The 13,785-nt window shown below is 48.1% G+C and overlaps 1 protein-coding gene and 1 long non-coding RNA gene across 2 annotated transcripts; both read right to left on the reverse strand.

Moving 5' to 3' along the window:
• Positions 1 to 846: 846 nt before the first annotated feature.
• Positions 847 to 4,636, reverse strand: wfikkn2a (info WAP, follistatin/kazal, immunoglobulin, kunitz and netrin domain containing 2a). The gene is made up of 3 exons (XM_030375927.1): positions 3,731 to 4,636; positions 2,767 to 3,083; positions 847 to 2,111 (listed from the first exon to the last, which is right to left on the reverse strand). The coding sequence occupies exons 1-3, from the start codon at positions 3,941 to 3,943 to the stop codon at positions 902 to 904; spliced, it is 1,740 nt and encodes a 579-aa protein (XP_030231787.1). The 5' UTR covers positions 3,944 to 4,636; the 3' UTR covers positions 847 to 901.
• A 2,405-nt stretch (positions 4,637 to 7,041) lies between these two features.
• LOC115557419 (uncharacterized) lies at positions 7,042 to 9,973 on the reverse strand. Its single transcript, XR_003979188.1, has 6 exons — positions 9,870 to 9,973; positions 8,568 to 8,625; positions 8,144 to 8,187; positions 7,822 to 7,885; positions 7,655 to 7,735; positions 7,042 to 7,440 (listed from the first exon to the last, which is right to left on the reverse strand). It is a non-coding gene; the product is annotated as an uncharacterized LOC115557419 (long non-coding RNA).
• Positions 9,974 to 13,785: the final 3,812 nt, after the last annotated feature.

Genomic DNA, 13,785 nt, shown 5'->3' on the forward strand with positions numbered 1-13,785 from the left:
TCTGGTTGATAAATGAGGTGAAAAATTGTTCGAACACAAAGTATACATTCCACATAAAGTATATCTATATCTATCTGTTCCAGGCATAAATATTTCAATCATATCATATCCAGTAAGTCTTAATGTATTACAGTACTATACTTCCATAATTCCTAACTTATTAACTGTATATACCTGTCTATAAACCTCTACAGATCCATATCTATACTGCTCTTTTAATGTATTGTACATATACTGTATATATCCGCATTATACTCCATACTTATAATCAATATCATTCCAGTACGTATCCTGCCCTGCTTCCCTGCTCTTCTGGTGAGACGCTAACTGCATTTGTTATATCTGCACAATGACAATTAACAATTAAATATAATACAATCTAAAATACACTGCTCTATGAATCATATTCACCTCATCATATTATCTGATACAACTCTACAGAATATACTTTGATTTTAGTTCATTTTAAGTGAGGTGAAGATCAAACATTAAGATCTATGTGGGAGGTTTGAAGGTTAAACTCTGGGATGAGGCTGCCCATCACTCCCCCCTCCAGAGCAACAGACACATGAGGCTGATCTCCATGACAACCAAAGCATCGCAGCGGACGATTTCAGAGGCAAGGATCTACAACACTGAAGCAGGAAAGAGGCGATTTATAAACCCTGTTCTGTGGTGACGGGGAGGAGCACCACCACCACCTGGGGAGACCCCCCCTACCCCCCAAGACGGGTGACCCCACTGACCCAAGACTGGTGACCCCCCCTCCCCCCCAAGACTTGTGACCCCACTGTGACCCCCCTCCCCAACTGTATGGTGATGAACCCCCCCCACTGGATGGTGGTGAACCCCCCACGGTGGTGACTTCCCCCCCCCCACTGGATGGTGGTGACCACCCCCCCTACTGGATGGTGGTGAACTCCTTGAGGAAGTCGCAGGTCTTCTTCTGGACCACCTCGCGGAGCTTTCTGACACGGCGGGCACTGGACGCGGCCACAAAGCTGTCGGGCTGCAGCACGGCCATGCCGGCCGTCACCTCCCCCATGAGGATGAGCTGGCCGGGGGCCGCCGTCACGTTGGGGCACGGGCACTTCCAGTCCATGCTGAGCAGCGTCACCTCCAGGGGCTCCTTCCCGAAGAACTTGAGGCCCATCTTGTCGTCCTTCAGGATCTCCTCCACCGTCACCAGGGCGTGGCCTGACTCCTGCTCCTCTGTCAGCTCCGTCATGCGGCCCAGTACCACAAAGTCGCTCCTGCAGAAGCTGGTCACCATCTTGCCACGTGGCCGGCAGGCCTTGCAGTGGCGGTTCTTGGGGTAGGGGCACATCTCCTCGCAGGCGCCCTTGGACTCAAAGTTGTTCTCGTTTCCACCGCAGCCGCCGTACACAAAGGACTGGCACTGCTTGAGGGCGGCGCTGTAGGCCCAGCGAGGCTCGTAGGCCTTGCAGGGCCCCTGCAAGCTGGGCAGGCCGCAGGGTGCCGCCAGCTCCACACCGCACGACCGCATGCAGGCCTGGTGGCTGGCGAAGTGGTTGCGGTTCTTGTTGCACTGGCTGTAGGTGAAGGTGAAGCAGTTGTTCCTCATGGACTCGTAGTACCAACTGATGCTCTCCTCGCCGCAGTCGTCCGTGTCTGGGCCCTTCAGGCACTCCTCGGCGGGGAAGGGCCCCGCGGCCACGGAGCCGTTCCCCTCTGCCCCTGGGCCCCCGCCCTCCTCCCTGCGCACCACGGCCAGGGGGAAGTGGGCGGAGACAGAGCCGGCGGCGTTGCGGGCGGTGCAGGTGTAGACGCCGGCGTCGTGCGGCTGGGCGTTGTAGATGACCAGCTGACCGATGTTGGTGACCACCACGTTGCCGCGTACATGGTTGGGCCGCATGACGGCGTTCTCTGAGCCCTCCAGCTGCTTCTCCCACGTCAGCTCGGGCCGCGGCTTCCCCGCCACCTCGCACAGGAAGCTGGCGGTGTCGCCCACCAGCACAGCCAGCTGGGCGGGGCCGCTCAGCAGGGCGGGGGGTTGCGCATCGGCGGGCAGGGTGGTCTGGAGGGCGGTGGTGGGGCGCAGCGTGGTCTCCATGGGGACGGGGCTGGTGTTGGGCCAGGTAAGGTGGAACCTGAGGATGGGGAGACACCAAAGAGACACCAGTGGTCATGAGGAGACACCAGACGTGGGTCATGAGAGGCACCAGACGTTATGAGGAGACCCCAGACCTTGGTCATGAGGAGACACCAGACGTGGGTCATGCTGGGACCCCTTTTGGATTTAAAACAATAAGGTCCTGAATTGAATATGCTTTGATTGTTCTTGGATAAAGGTCTCTGATATATCCAAGAACAACGGCCGGATGTACACAGTACTACAACCATATTCTAAATAACAGGATCCATTCATCCCAGGATCCAAGAGGAGGATCTACCTAACAGCTACCTGCAGGTGACCACACAGATGGAGGTGAGGATCTACCCAGGCCTGCTTAAGCTGCCATTGGGCCCTGGGGTTGAGAGGTTTCGTAGCCCCCCTGCGAGGGGATCTTACAATGTAAATGTGTAAATTATTTCCGACATGTTGCTGTTGCCCCAGCTCATGATAGGCCCCCTGGTGATCGTAGGCCCTGGGGCTTCAGCCCAGGTAAGCCTGTGCATTAAGGCGGCCCTGGATCTACCTAACATGTTCCTGCAGGTGACCACGGAGATGGAGGTTGAGGATCTACCTAACAGCTACCTGCAGGTGACCACGGAGATGGAGGTGAGGATCTACCTAACAGCTACCTGCAGGTGACCACAGAGATGGAGGTGCCGTGGGAGCAGGCCTCGGCGTCCATGTAGCACTTGTTGTAGTAGGTCATGCCGTCGGAGGCGCAGGTGAACAGGGGCTCGCGCTCGCAGCGGTCGCGGCACTTGCAGACGGGCTGGCCGTCCCAGATGTCGCACTCTGAGCCCTGCTGCGAGCACATCAGCTTGTCACAGGTGGCCCCTGTGGGCATGCCGATGGGGCCCCTGTGGCCCTTGATGTCCAGGTAGCGTGCCGCCACGCAGCTCTTGTTGCCGCACACGTTGGCGCAGCACTTCTCGAAGGTCTCGCAGTCCTTGGGGATGGAGAGGCACACTCTATCACATTCATCTGGTACATTAGGTATTCTTTTATTATATAGCATATATGAATCAAATCTTTATGTGGTAAAGAACATGTCTCCACTTGTTTTATTAGTTAGCTATAGTACTTAGTTGTGTAGCAGTGGGTTGGGTTAACCTAGTGATGGTTAGTGCTTGGCACTGGGTTCTATGAACATCCTTACCGACAGAGATATATTGTTGTTTCTCTTTCTTCTGACAAATGTAATTTATTGTAAGTTGCTTCGGATAAAAGCGCCTGCTAAATGCCCTCAATTTAAACGAAAATGTAAGTATATTATTTAATGCATTTAGCAGGACAAACACCATATCTATTATGAGAGCTGTTATGAGCAGGGAACTGCATGTAAGTGTTTAATAATATATTAATAACTAATGTACTGGCTTTAGATTCAAAGACCTCCGTTTGTTAGTATTAAACAGAAAATAATCCACGCTAAGTGGATAAACCTATCTGGTCAGACTTTAACACTTAGTCCTAAACCAAACAGACTTTAATACCAAGTCCTAGACCTAACTGGTCTGTATTATAGTATAAGTCCTACCTGGTCTGTATTATAGTTTAAGTCCTACCTGGTCTGTATTATAGTTTAAGTCCTACCTGGTCAGACTCGCACTCCCGCATGCAGGTGCTCATCGCGTCCACCCACAGGTTGGGGTTCAGCTCGTTGGGGCACATGCCCGCGTGGGAGTACACCACCTTGGCCAGAGACATGGGCATCCCCTCCACGCAGAAGCTCTCCATGTACATGAGCCAAACAGAGCATTGCCCGAAAATAAACCAAATCCATCGTGGAAAAAGCATCCACCACATTTCCGAAAAGGAGCGGAATATCCCCGCAGAGTTCCCCAAAGAACGGAAAAGAAAAGCAGAACCGAGCGGAGCTTCAGGCGTTCAGCGGCTTGAAGAGAAGGACGGCGCTTCAAAATGACAAATCTTCACTCTTCACTTCCCTCCTCGGAAGACATGCGACGCTGGTCTCCACAGAGGAGACCTCCCTCCAGACCTCTTGCCCCGTCTAAGACCTTCAGAGATGACGGGCTGCGGTATGCAACCTGATTCGTTAAGATCTCACTTCATGAATTACACTGGCCCGTCTGCCCGACGGCAAATCCGAGTTGAGTTACAGTTCTTATGATGCACTCAATCAAAGAGAAAAACAGATCCAACGGAGACCCCCCAGCGCGGAACTGGTAAAGCCTGTGCGTAAAGGCACCTGTGCGTAAAGGCGCGGCGCCTTACCCCTTCGCTGGCAGCTCTTGCACTTTATCCACAGCCTAAGAGCCGGCATTCATTATTCATATCATTCTTCAGGGTATGCCATGGTTTTTGAAATCGATATTTCTTTTTGGGACAGCTGTGTTTTCAGTCCTATTCGCTTTACTTCTTGAACAAACTGCTAAGATCCAGAAGATGGCAGCAAACTATCTTTGGTGCGTAATGAATCCTGCCAATATCGGTGAGGATGAGTGACGTTGGCTGAACATTAGTATGACTATTATCTAATATGTTAATATTAAGTTAAAGGGGGGAGAGAGAGAGAGAGAGAGAGAGAGAGAGAGAGAGAGAGAGAGAGAGAGAGAGAGAGAGAGAGAGAGAGAGAGAGAGAGAGAGAGAGAGAGAGAGAGAGAGAGAGAGAGAGAGAGAGAGAGAGAGAGAGGTGTTATTCCACAGTGTTTCCCAGGCTGGGACCCTGCTGGGTGTAAAGAGGCCCAGTGCTCTCATGTCAACCCCTCATCTCAGTCTGGCCAGCCTATAGGAGACATTGTTGACCACAGACAGGCCCACACACACACACACACACACACACACACACACACACACACACACACACACACACACACACACACACACGTACACACACACACACACACACACACACGTACACACACACACACGTACACACACACACACACACGTACACACACACACACACACACACACACACACACACACACACACACACACACACACACACACACACACACACACACACACACACACACACACACATAAACACACACATCACATCACTGAAGTGCTCATAGCAAACAGTGACTTAACACTGGTAAACACCTCTTGACTAGTCAGAGATTCAGCAGATCGTATGTGAAACCAGTGGCAGTGGAGTCTCTGTGAGCTGCACCCTAGTGCTGAGCAGGTATGGAGGCTGTTGCTCAACACTAGCTGCAGCCCATCACCGCCTCTCTGGAGCTGTGGAAAGCGAAGGCAGATGTGTAAACACACAGAAAAGCTGTGCTTCAGCCCTCATCCCACTGCCACCTTGAAGCACCCCCCCCTCCCCCTCCACCACTCCCACAACAAACCACATTCCACATAGCCGCGTTGGAGGGGGCCAGGGGCCATGTCACTGACTGAATAGAAGCCACATGCTGGACCCCCTACTCCTCCTCCATCATCTCCACTCACACCTCCACCATCTCCTCCACAACCACCGCCATCTCCTCCACCACCTTCACCCCCGCCTCCACCTCCTCTCCAACCTCCTCCTCCATCTCTTTCACCACCTTTCATCCCACCTCCACCTCCCCCATCACCACCACAACCTCCTCCACCTCTTCCTCTAACTCCTCCACCACCTCCATCCCCACTCCCTCCTCCCCCACCACCTCCTCCTCTTCCCCCACCTTGTCCACCACCTTCACTCCCACCTCCTCCTCCCCCAACTCCTCCTCTTCCACCACCTTCACTCCCCCACCACCTTTACTCCCAAAACCTCCCCCACCTCATACACTCCCACCTCCTCCTCCTCCCCCACCCTCTCCACTGGCTTTCCGTCTGGCCTTGGAATGCCTCAGGGATTAATGGAGGCATGGTGAAAGGGGCGGGGCCTCCCCCTAATCCACCCCCCAGGTCATGATCGATGTCATGAGGGGTCTGGTCATGTGTGTGTGTGGTGCACCACACACACCCCAGAGGCCGGGGCCCCCATCCTCAGAGATTAGGCTTAGCGAGCGCTGGTCTCTCAGTCCTTCAGGGTGGGCTTTGAACCCTCAGACCCCCGCCACCCGTTAGAGGCCTCAGGGTAGCCTCAGGCCTGGATGCCTGGTGGGTTCAGGCCCGGAGACCGGGTGACTCAGGCGGAGAGGCCCGGAGGCCCGGCCTCAGACTGGAGAACTGACCAGCATGAACTCAGAGCGTGGGAGCCATTTCAACCATTATCATCCGACTGCAGACACAAATGGGCGTTCCCGTGTCGTGGGCGTTCTCGTTCACGCAGACTAAAACGCCCCCCCCCCCCCCGGCGTTCTCGTGTGGTGGGCGTTCTCGTTTACGCAGGCTGGAACGCCCCGTTCTTCTTCGTCGATCTAGTAGTATGGGCAGCATAGAACTGACGTTAGCGCCCCCTTCTTCTTCGATCTCGTAATACGGGTACGTTAGCTAGCTAGGCCTACAGAAGGTTAGCTTACATTTATGTGTCGGATCTCGGCCCAAACTTTGCATCAAACTTGATGCAACACAATCATTATAGGGAGGCTCCATGATCTCATGCTCATTATCTTCTGGGTTAGTATAGGTAGGGTATTAGGTATAAGTGAGATGTTTGATATAGTAGTTTAAGAATATGCCCAAATTAAATAATGAATAGATTAAAATAACACTTGGGACATTATGCAGTTCAATTCCAGTTGCCAGACACTATGAAGGCTCAAACAGTAGGCCATTTGACTCCAAGTATATACATCGCTATGCATCGTATAGCATTTGTCACAAAAACAAAAAAGAAAGGAGTAATAAAATACCAGCATTTCTGGGCAGATACATTTACTACAGTAGTATGTACATTTACAAATGAAAGGGATTGCAAAAAAAGACGTTCCAAATAAAACGAAAAAGGAGTAATAAAAGAACATTATGCAAGGCAGACATCTTTTATGACAAACCTGCCATATGCAACGTGCCTCAGTACCAGGGGTGCGCTTGGCCAATTCTTCTTTTTTGAGAAGCCTTTGAGGCGTAGCGCAAGGCCACTGCCACAGCCTGCATTGTTGTAAATCTTTCTAACCGTTATTTATACGAGATTGTCTTTATTAAGCTTAATGTCCCCTGCCAAACTGTCATTTATATATATGGAAGGATGGAGAGGCTTGATTAGTTCTCGGAATGTGTTTGAAACCCTGTTGAACACGCCAAGCATCGCCATGTCCAGTCTCAGCGTCTCTTGTACAATTTGCTGAAGGACTTCGGGTGGTAAGAATGGCCTGTCCTCTGTTGTGCCAGATTGGAGCGTGTGGCTGAGATGGGGAGATGGAGAGGGTGAGCTTGGTGTGCCAGCTAGTCCTGCAGGGCTAGAGAGAGCGAAAGAGCCGAAAAAGAGTGAAGGAGAGCGAGAGAGAGGGAGAGAAACAGGGATTATAATCAACCTTCAATTCAATCACACAAGCCCAGACCAACACTACCCACACCATTAAACAAAAAGGCAATCACTGATCGATCAAAAGTCTGAGAAAGAGCAAGAGAGAATATACGTAAATAGAAAAGTATGGACATAGTATGTAATACCTTTCACTGCTTAGTGATTGGAAGGTGTGACTGAGATGGGGAGATGGAGAGGGTGAGAAGGAGCCAGCTAGTTCTGCAGGGCTAGAGACAGAGAGACAAGTGTATTGGCTACGATCTTCGTGAGCACCAAAAATAAGTAAATAGCAACATGGACACAGTATATAAACCTTTCAAGCATAAAGGTCTCCAACAGCTGTCCAACCACCACCTCCTGATAGAGAGCATGTCCCCCTGAAAAGTAAAGTTTTGCTTTAAATGACTTCATAGCCTGATACAAATCCATGTTACAGTACTGTTTAGCAGTGTACTATGGCAGTGTAAATTATTGTGAAGATGTAGCCATCTCCTCCCGTAAGTGCAGTACCTGAAGACAAAGTAATGTGTATGACCTATGATGCATGTTAATTGTAGCCTCCAGTAAGGATGACAAAACTATTAAAAGCCTTATATTTCATGCTACACATCTGATTGAGATTTGAAAGAACTCACCTCACTGAAATCATATTGCTTTTGAGGGTAGAATACATTGCGTACTGAAATTAAGTTGTTTTGCAAACTAGTCATCAGTCATCATTTCTGAATGCATCTCACCATCAGCATAAACACCCCACAGCTGTTGCTCTGGTACTGGTGAGGTGCGTCCTGTGGTGGTAAAAGGGGAATGTGATTTGTCAATGATTCTTATTAGTATATAATGCCTATAAACTATAAAGTGATATCCACCCTCATTTTGTGGCTAAATACAAAAAGTGCACAATGCACTTTCAAAAAGCATTTAGCAGCAACCAGGGCCCATCAGCGTCACATAGGAACACTTCATTAAATCATAATAAACAATCTAGAGGCCTGCCTGTCTACCAGTGAATGCTACTCTACTAGATGCAATGAATCGTGCGCCAGCCACACGTTTTACCTCGTCAGCCAAGTAAAGTCCCTTCCATGGTCCATTGGACAAAGCATGTGCCAGGGTACTGAAAAGGTTTGGAAGACGTGTAAGTTGCAATTCATATCAACACGCATTCAGTACACACTACGCTTCGATTTCACCCAAGGGTGAATTAAAAGTACATGTTTTCCTAAACGTTGGTCATCAACGAGGTAATAAAGTAGTAACTTCGGGCACATCTGTCATCTGTTTTTCAGAGTGCTAACGATCTTTATTCATTCGTTGCGCCGCGACCGAACTGACAGAATTCTCTGATATGCCATGCATGTAAACATACTAGTTAGTTTAGACGTACTAGTACGTTTACATGCACAGTTTAATCCGATGCGTGTGTCACCACAACGAAGCAGAGTGGCCGCGATTTCATGCCTCTTACCATGCCAGCTGACACCTTAACATCCAACTTAACAATGTACTTTGGTAATGTTAACCTGTAAATGTGTATGTAAAATAATCGGCAAAACCTTCGCTGCAAACTTTACCCTCTACCTACAAACTGTCTTAAACGTTGCTGATTTCTGAATAGTATATGCAACGTTTATGGACGAGATAGCATAGCATTCGCTGCTACCGAACCATGCTTGTCACGAGTAGGCCTATTTATATCGGATTCGAATTCGGATACAACGATACCACAGCTAAATCAGTGATTTAAATGAGAATACTTCACAGCCAATGTTGTCAAATAAACAATATCTGTTGTGGTCACAGCAGTTTGCTGTGTTTTTTCCACCTCCTGGGTCTGCCACTCCTCCTGTCTGTCTCACTTCACACCTGGACCTATTCTGCAATCATGCTCACCTGGTCTTCATCTCCAATCAACTCCCCTTCGTAAACCCTTGGATTCCCTGCTGTCGGTGCCAGATCGTACTACGCACTACTGTGGTAATGATACACGCCTGGCTCTAGTATTAGTGTTACCTCGCTCTCACTCTCTCGTTTTTTGTAGTTTTTTGTCCACGACTCAACTCTGTTTTCCTCTGCCTGCAGTTATCCGGATCCCTCACTCCAGTTCGCCTGCTTCGCTCCTTCCCCGGCAACCTCATCCAATACCCGCCTCCTCGCCTCATTCAATAAACCCTTTTTTCCTTCATCTCAACTTCGTCTCCGTCTGCTCTTGGGTTCAGCATCGTTTAACCATAACAATATCATACTTACTGACATAATCTCTCATCATAACCCTTTCGTTTTTCTGGAAAGTTACTACGAAGTAAAACCGCCAAAAAAGGAAGGGTAGCATACCCAGCATGCCTTGCGAAACTCACTCACCTCTTCTTGATTGATCGATGAAACGCTACAGGAACGCCTGATGGGCGTTTTTGTGTCATGACGGGAACGCCTGATGGGCGTTTTTGTGTCATGACGGGAACTCCCAAGCCTGCAGCTGGACCCTTCTCATTTCAACAGGAGTGTCTAGTGGTTACAGCCCCCCCCTTTAGAGCTGGGGTCCTCCTGCTGTCATTAGGCAACATTTGTTTTGATCTGTTCTAGAAGGTACATCTGCTGACTGGATTACTTCCCCGCTGCACCACGAGGCGGAGGAGGAGATGGAGGAGGTGGAGGAGGAGGTGATGGTGGTGGTTGTGCATGTGCACATGTTTTTTTTGTTTAGGTTAGTTTCAGTTCCTTCAGTGAATAAAAACAGTATAATATAATCAGGCCAGGAGGCCGGGTGGCCTGAAGGCCCAGAGGCCGCGTGGCCAGCAGGCCGGGTGGCCTCAGAATCAGAGGCCGGGTGGCCTCAGGCCTGGAGGCCCAGAGGCCGGGTGGCCTCAGACCCGGAGACCGAGATGGCCTCAGGCCCGGAGGCTGGCTGGTCCGGAGGCTGGGTGGCCTCAGGCCTGGAGGCCCAGAGGCCGGGTGGTCTCAGGCCTGGAGGCCGGGTGGACACAGGCCTGGGGGCCAGGTGGCCGGGGTGGCCGGGTGGCCTCAGGCCCAGAGACCGGGTGGCATCAGGCCCGGAAGCCACCCGGCTCCCGGGCCTGAGGTATTGTGTGTATAAAATGTCCTTTATAATAAACAATCTGTACACTTACAAAGTTCTCAATGCCTCGTTTTATATGTTAAGACCCTTATTATACCACCAAAGTAGTGTCGGGCTACATTTAGCCTTTTAAGTTTTTACCATAGCCAGTGCCCCCATCGTTCCAAGTTTATAGTGTTTTGATAGAATCGGCTTAAAACAGCCAACTGAAGAAAGCGTCTATATGCGTTTTTTGTGCTCCAAAACAAACGTTTCAACTCGTTATCATACAAAACATATCCCACATCCATTTTACACCGGAATTAACCTTTAATGCTCAGAGGCATGGGCGTAGCGGATGCGGGGTAAGCGGGGGACATGTCACCCCCACTTCCCGTATCTGTGCCCTCTGTCCCCTGCACTTTTTACAGCCATTACAACCATTCAATTAATTTCTAACACGTGGAAACGCGTTTTTCCGAGCCGCCTTTGAACGCACCATGAGCAGGCGGAACCAGTTGGCAACCACCGCTGTCATGTTGTGATTTCAATCACACAGACGTTGATTCAGATCTGTTTCGAGCATGTTCAGCAAACCAGCAGCTGCCAAGAGGCCAAAAACTTTACATTGTTTTTTCCAAACAAACTGTGTTAAGTTGAGTAATGCTGTTGCATGTTGTTTAGTTAAATGATGACTGACTAATAGATGTCAATAAATCAAGTTAAGCTAGTTAACAATTGTTAACTGTTACCTATGTTAAATCGCTTGCTAGGTGCAGAGATGATAGTAACTAGTTACATTTACTCTGTTACATTTACTTGAGTAACCTTTTGGAAAAATTGTACTCTTAAGAGTTGTTTTACTGCAAAATACTTTACTTATTCTACAGTTACAATACTCCTACTTGACTACAAGTTTTGGCTACTCTACAACCTAGGAATAAACCCACTCCTCGCATTTCTGCACAGAACTTGTGCTCACGGTTGTTTTTCACATATTTTTTAATCTTCATACAATAGAAATAGCAGGGTCAGGGAGGAGACATTGGACCAGAGTCCAGCAGCAGCAGGAATGAACAGGGAGGGTATTCACAGCAGTTGAGGAGAAATTATCGATAGGATAAAAGTGACTTTGTGATTGATTTCCACAGCTACGTCACCACTACTATTCTTAATACTATTTATAAGTTTTGCTTTGCATATATATTATTTATATCATTGCAGGAGAAATTATAACTGGCTAAGGAAATGTCTATAGGATAAGAGTGACTCTAAGATTAGTTTAGTTTATATTCAAAGAGACCTTTTGTTAATAATTTATTTGCTGATACTATTTGACTACTGCACTATTTGTGTTTTAAAGGAAGCAGGTATAGGTCATACCATTTGTCTTAGTCTTGATTAATTTTGCACATCTGTGCTGTCATAGTTGACGACGGCAAATGTAAAATAGCTACATCTCCTTGTCGATATGTTTATTGTTGTCACTTTCACTTGTCACTTCTTGCCATTAAATTAGATTATGTGGCTTATTACCCTGTCACTTCCATTCCATTTTGGGGCTGATAATTTGAAACAGGAATGGTGTTTTACAGCACTTTTCGTGTTCAGTGTTGTCATTTGGCACTTAATTATCTGGTTACTTACCCTGTAGATGCTCGAGGGTCATTCTGTGTCAACTCAACCAGAGTTTGGCATCTTTAGATTTTAACTTTAGATTTTGATAGTACATCATTTTTAAGAACTAAAGTCGGTCCCATGGTGCTGTGCTGTTTGTGGTTATGTAGCCAATAAGGAGAGGTGCAACTGAATGCGAGAGGATGATAAATCACTCAATAGACCTCTGAACAATTTGTCCCCCTCACTTCTGAATTGATGGCTATGCCCCTGCTCAGAGGTATGTTTAATTAGTGTTCGCATGGAAATAAGAGAGCAGTGGGGTATTCCACAAAGCCGGTTTTATCACATAACCGGGTAAGTTAACCCTATGGTTTGCGGTAACCCTAGGTTTTCCGTTCCAAAATGAACAAGGTTTGTTAGTTACTATAGAAACATATGCCCTGAATCAAACCTGGTCGGAGCAGGTTTTGCGCAGGTTAAGCATGAAACATAACCCGGTTTTGGGTATTTAAACCCGCGTTCACCGCAGATTTCATGTGTTCACAATGGCATGCCCTTTTGATGAGAGTACTGCTGATATCGGAGCGCAAATTATGCGTGCAATCCACCGGGAGCGATTGATAAGACCATGGCTCGACATCTTGGCATATCGGATTACTTTTTGCTGGAGAGATAGGCTATAGATTCTCCTGCAAATCTTTAATATATTTAAATAGCCTTCTCCAGCCTAGCCAACACTAGCAATCGAGGACCTGGCCTCATTTCACTCCAGACTATTTGCGTAGCCCTCCGTTTTTTGCAAATGGTAGTTTTATCTATAATGTTGGAGATGCTGAGCACATCTCAGTACTTTCAGATGTCCCATCCAAGATTTTTATCGGCCACCTATCATACAAAGAGCAATATTGTCTGAGTAGGCTACTATGCCGAGGGGCACTTACAACATAAAGTATAAAATAGTCCTAACAGACGGCTCCTCAGGCGGCTTCATTACAAGCACTAATCCATCTTGATCTGTGAAGTTGATGATTGTCACTTTTAGGTTTTCTACCCAGTTACCAAAAAAAGAAACATTTGGAACGTATGCGCTGTGGCACGCACACGGTTTGCATGTGTTACTTCGAAGGCAAACAAAATCTAAAATACAAGAAAACACAAAAACCTACATTCAACCAGTGGGGTACCCTCACATGGCCCCTGACTCTCTGCGGAGGTAGTACCTCCAGGTAACCACTCCATGCCAGGGCGCCCTGAATTTATGTTTATTATCAGCTCCTCCACCGGGGTCAAGAAAATTTGAGGGCCAGATCCAGTCTGCCGACTGTCTGCCTTTTCAGGATTGGCTTAAAAAAAATGGCTTATTTAAATTTAGACCGATATGATCGTGGGAAAAGCATACCAGTTTGTATTTTTTTATACTTCATTTTTACTTGATCCGCTGACCGCTTGGGAGCCATCGGAGTACATATTTTTTTAGAAGAAAAGGGATATGTGGTAGGAACGTTAAGAATGCTTAACTGGGATATTGATAGATTCATGGCTCAAATATTAAGGATCATGCTTTTGACGTGTAACTAACGCATTTACGCGGTCAGCGATCCG

Source organism: Gadus morhua, chromosome 2 (genome assembly GCF_902167405.1).
Source record: "Gadus morhua chromosome 2, gadMor3.0, whole genome shotgun sequence".
Lineage (NCBI taxonomy): Eukaryota > Metazoa > Chordata > Actinopteri > Gadiformes > Gadidae > Gadus > Gadus morhua.

What these genes read in the sequence shown, in the direction of transcription:
- wfikkn2a (XM_030375927.1), bottom strand. Translation starts at nt 3,943, where the DNA reads ATGTGGTGGATGCTTTTTCCACGATGGATTTGGTTTATTTTCGGGCAA. An exon ending in GGGAGTGCGAGTCTGACCAG is followed by an intron (nt 3,084 to 3,730) that starts GTAGGACTTAAA and finishes TCCATCCCCAAG; the next exon opens with GACTGCGAGACCTTCGAGAA. An exon ending in ATCTCTGTGGTCACCTGCAG is followed by an intron (nt 2,112 to 2,766) that starts GTAGCTGTTAGG and finishes CCCCATCCTCAG; the next exon opens with GTTCCACCTTACCTGGCCCA.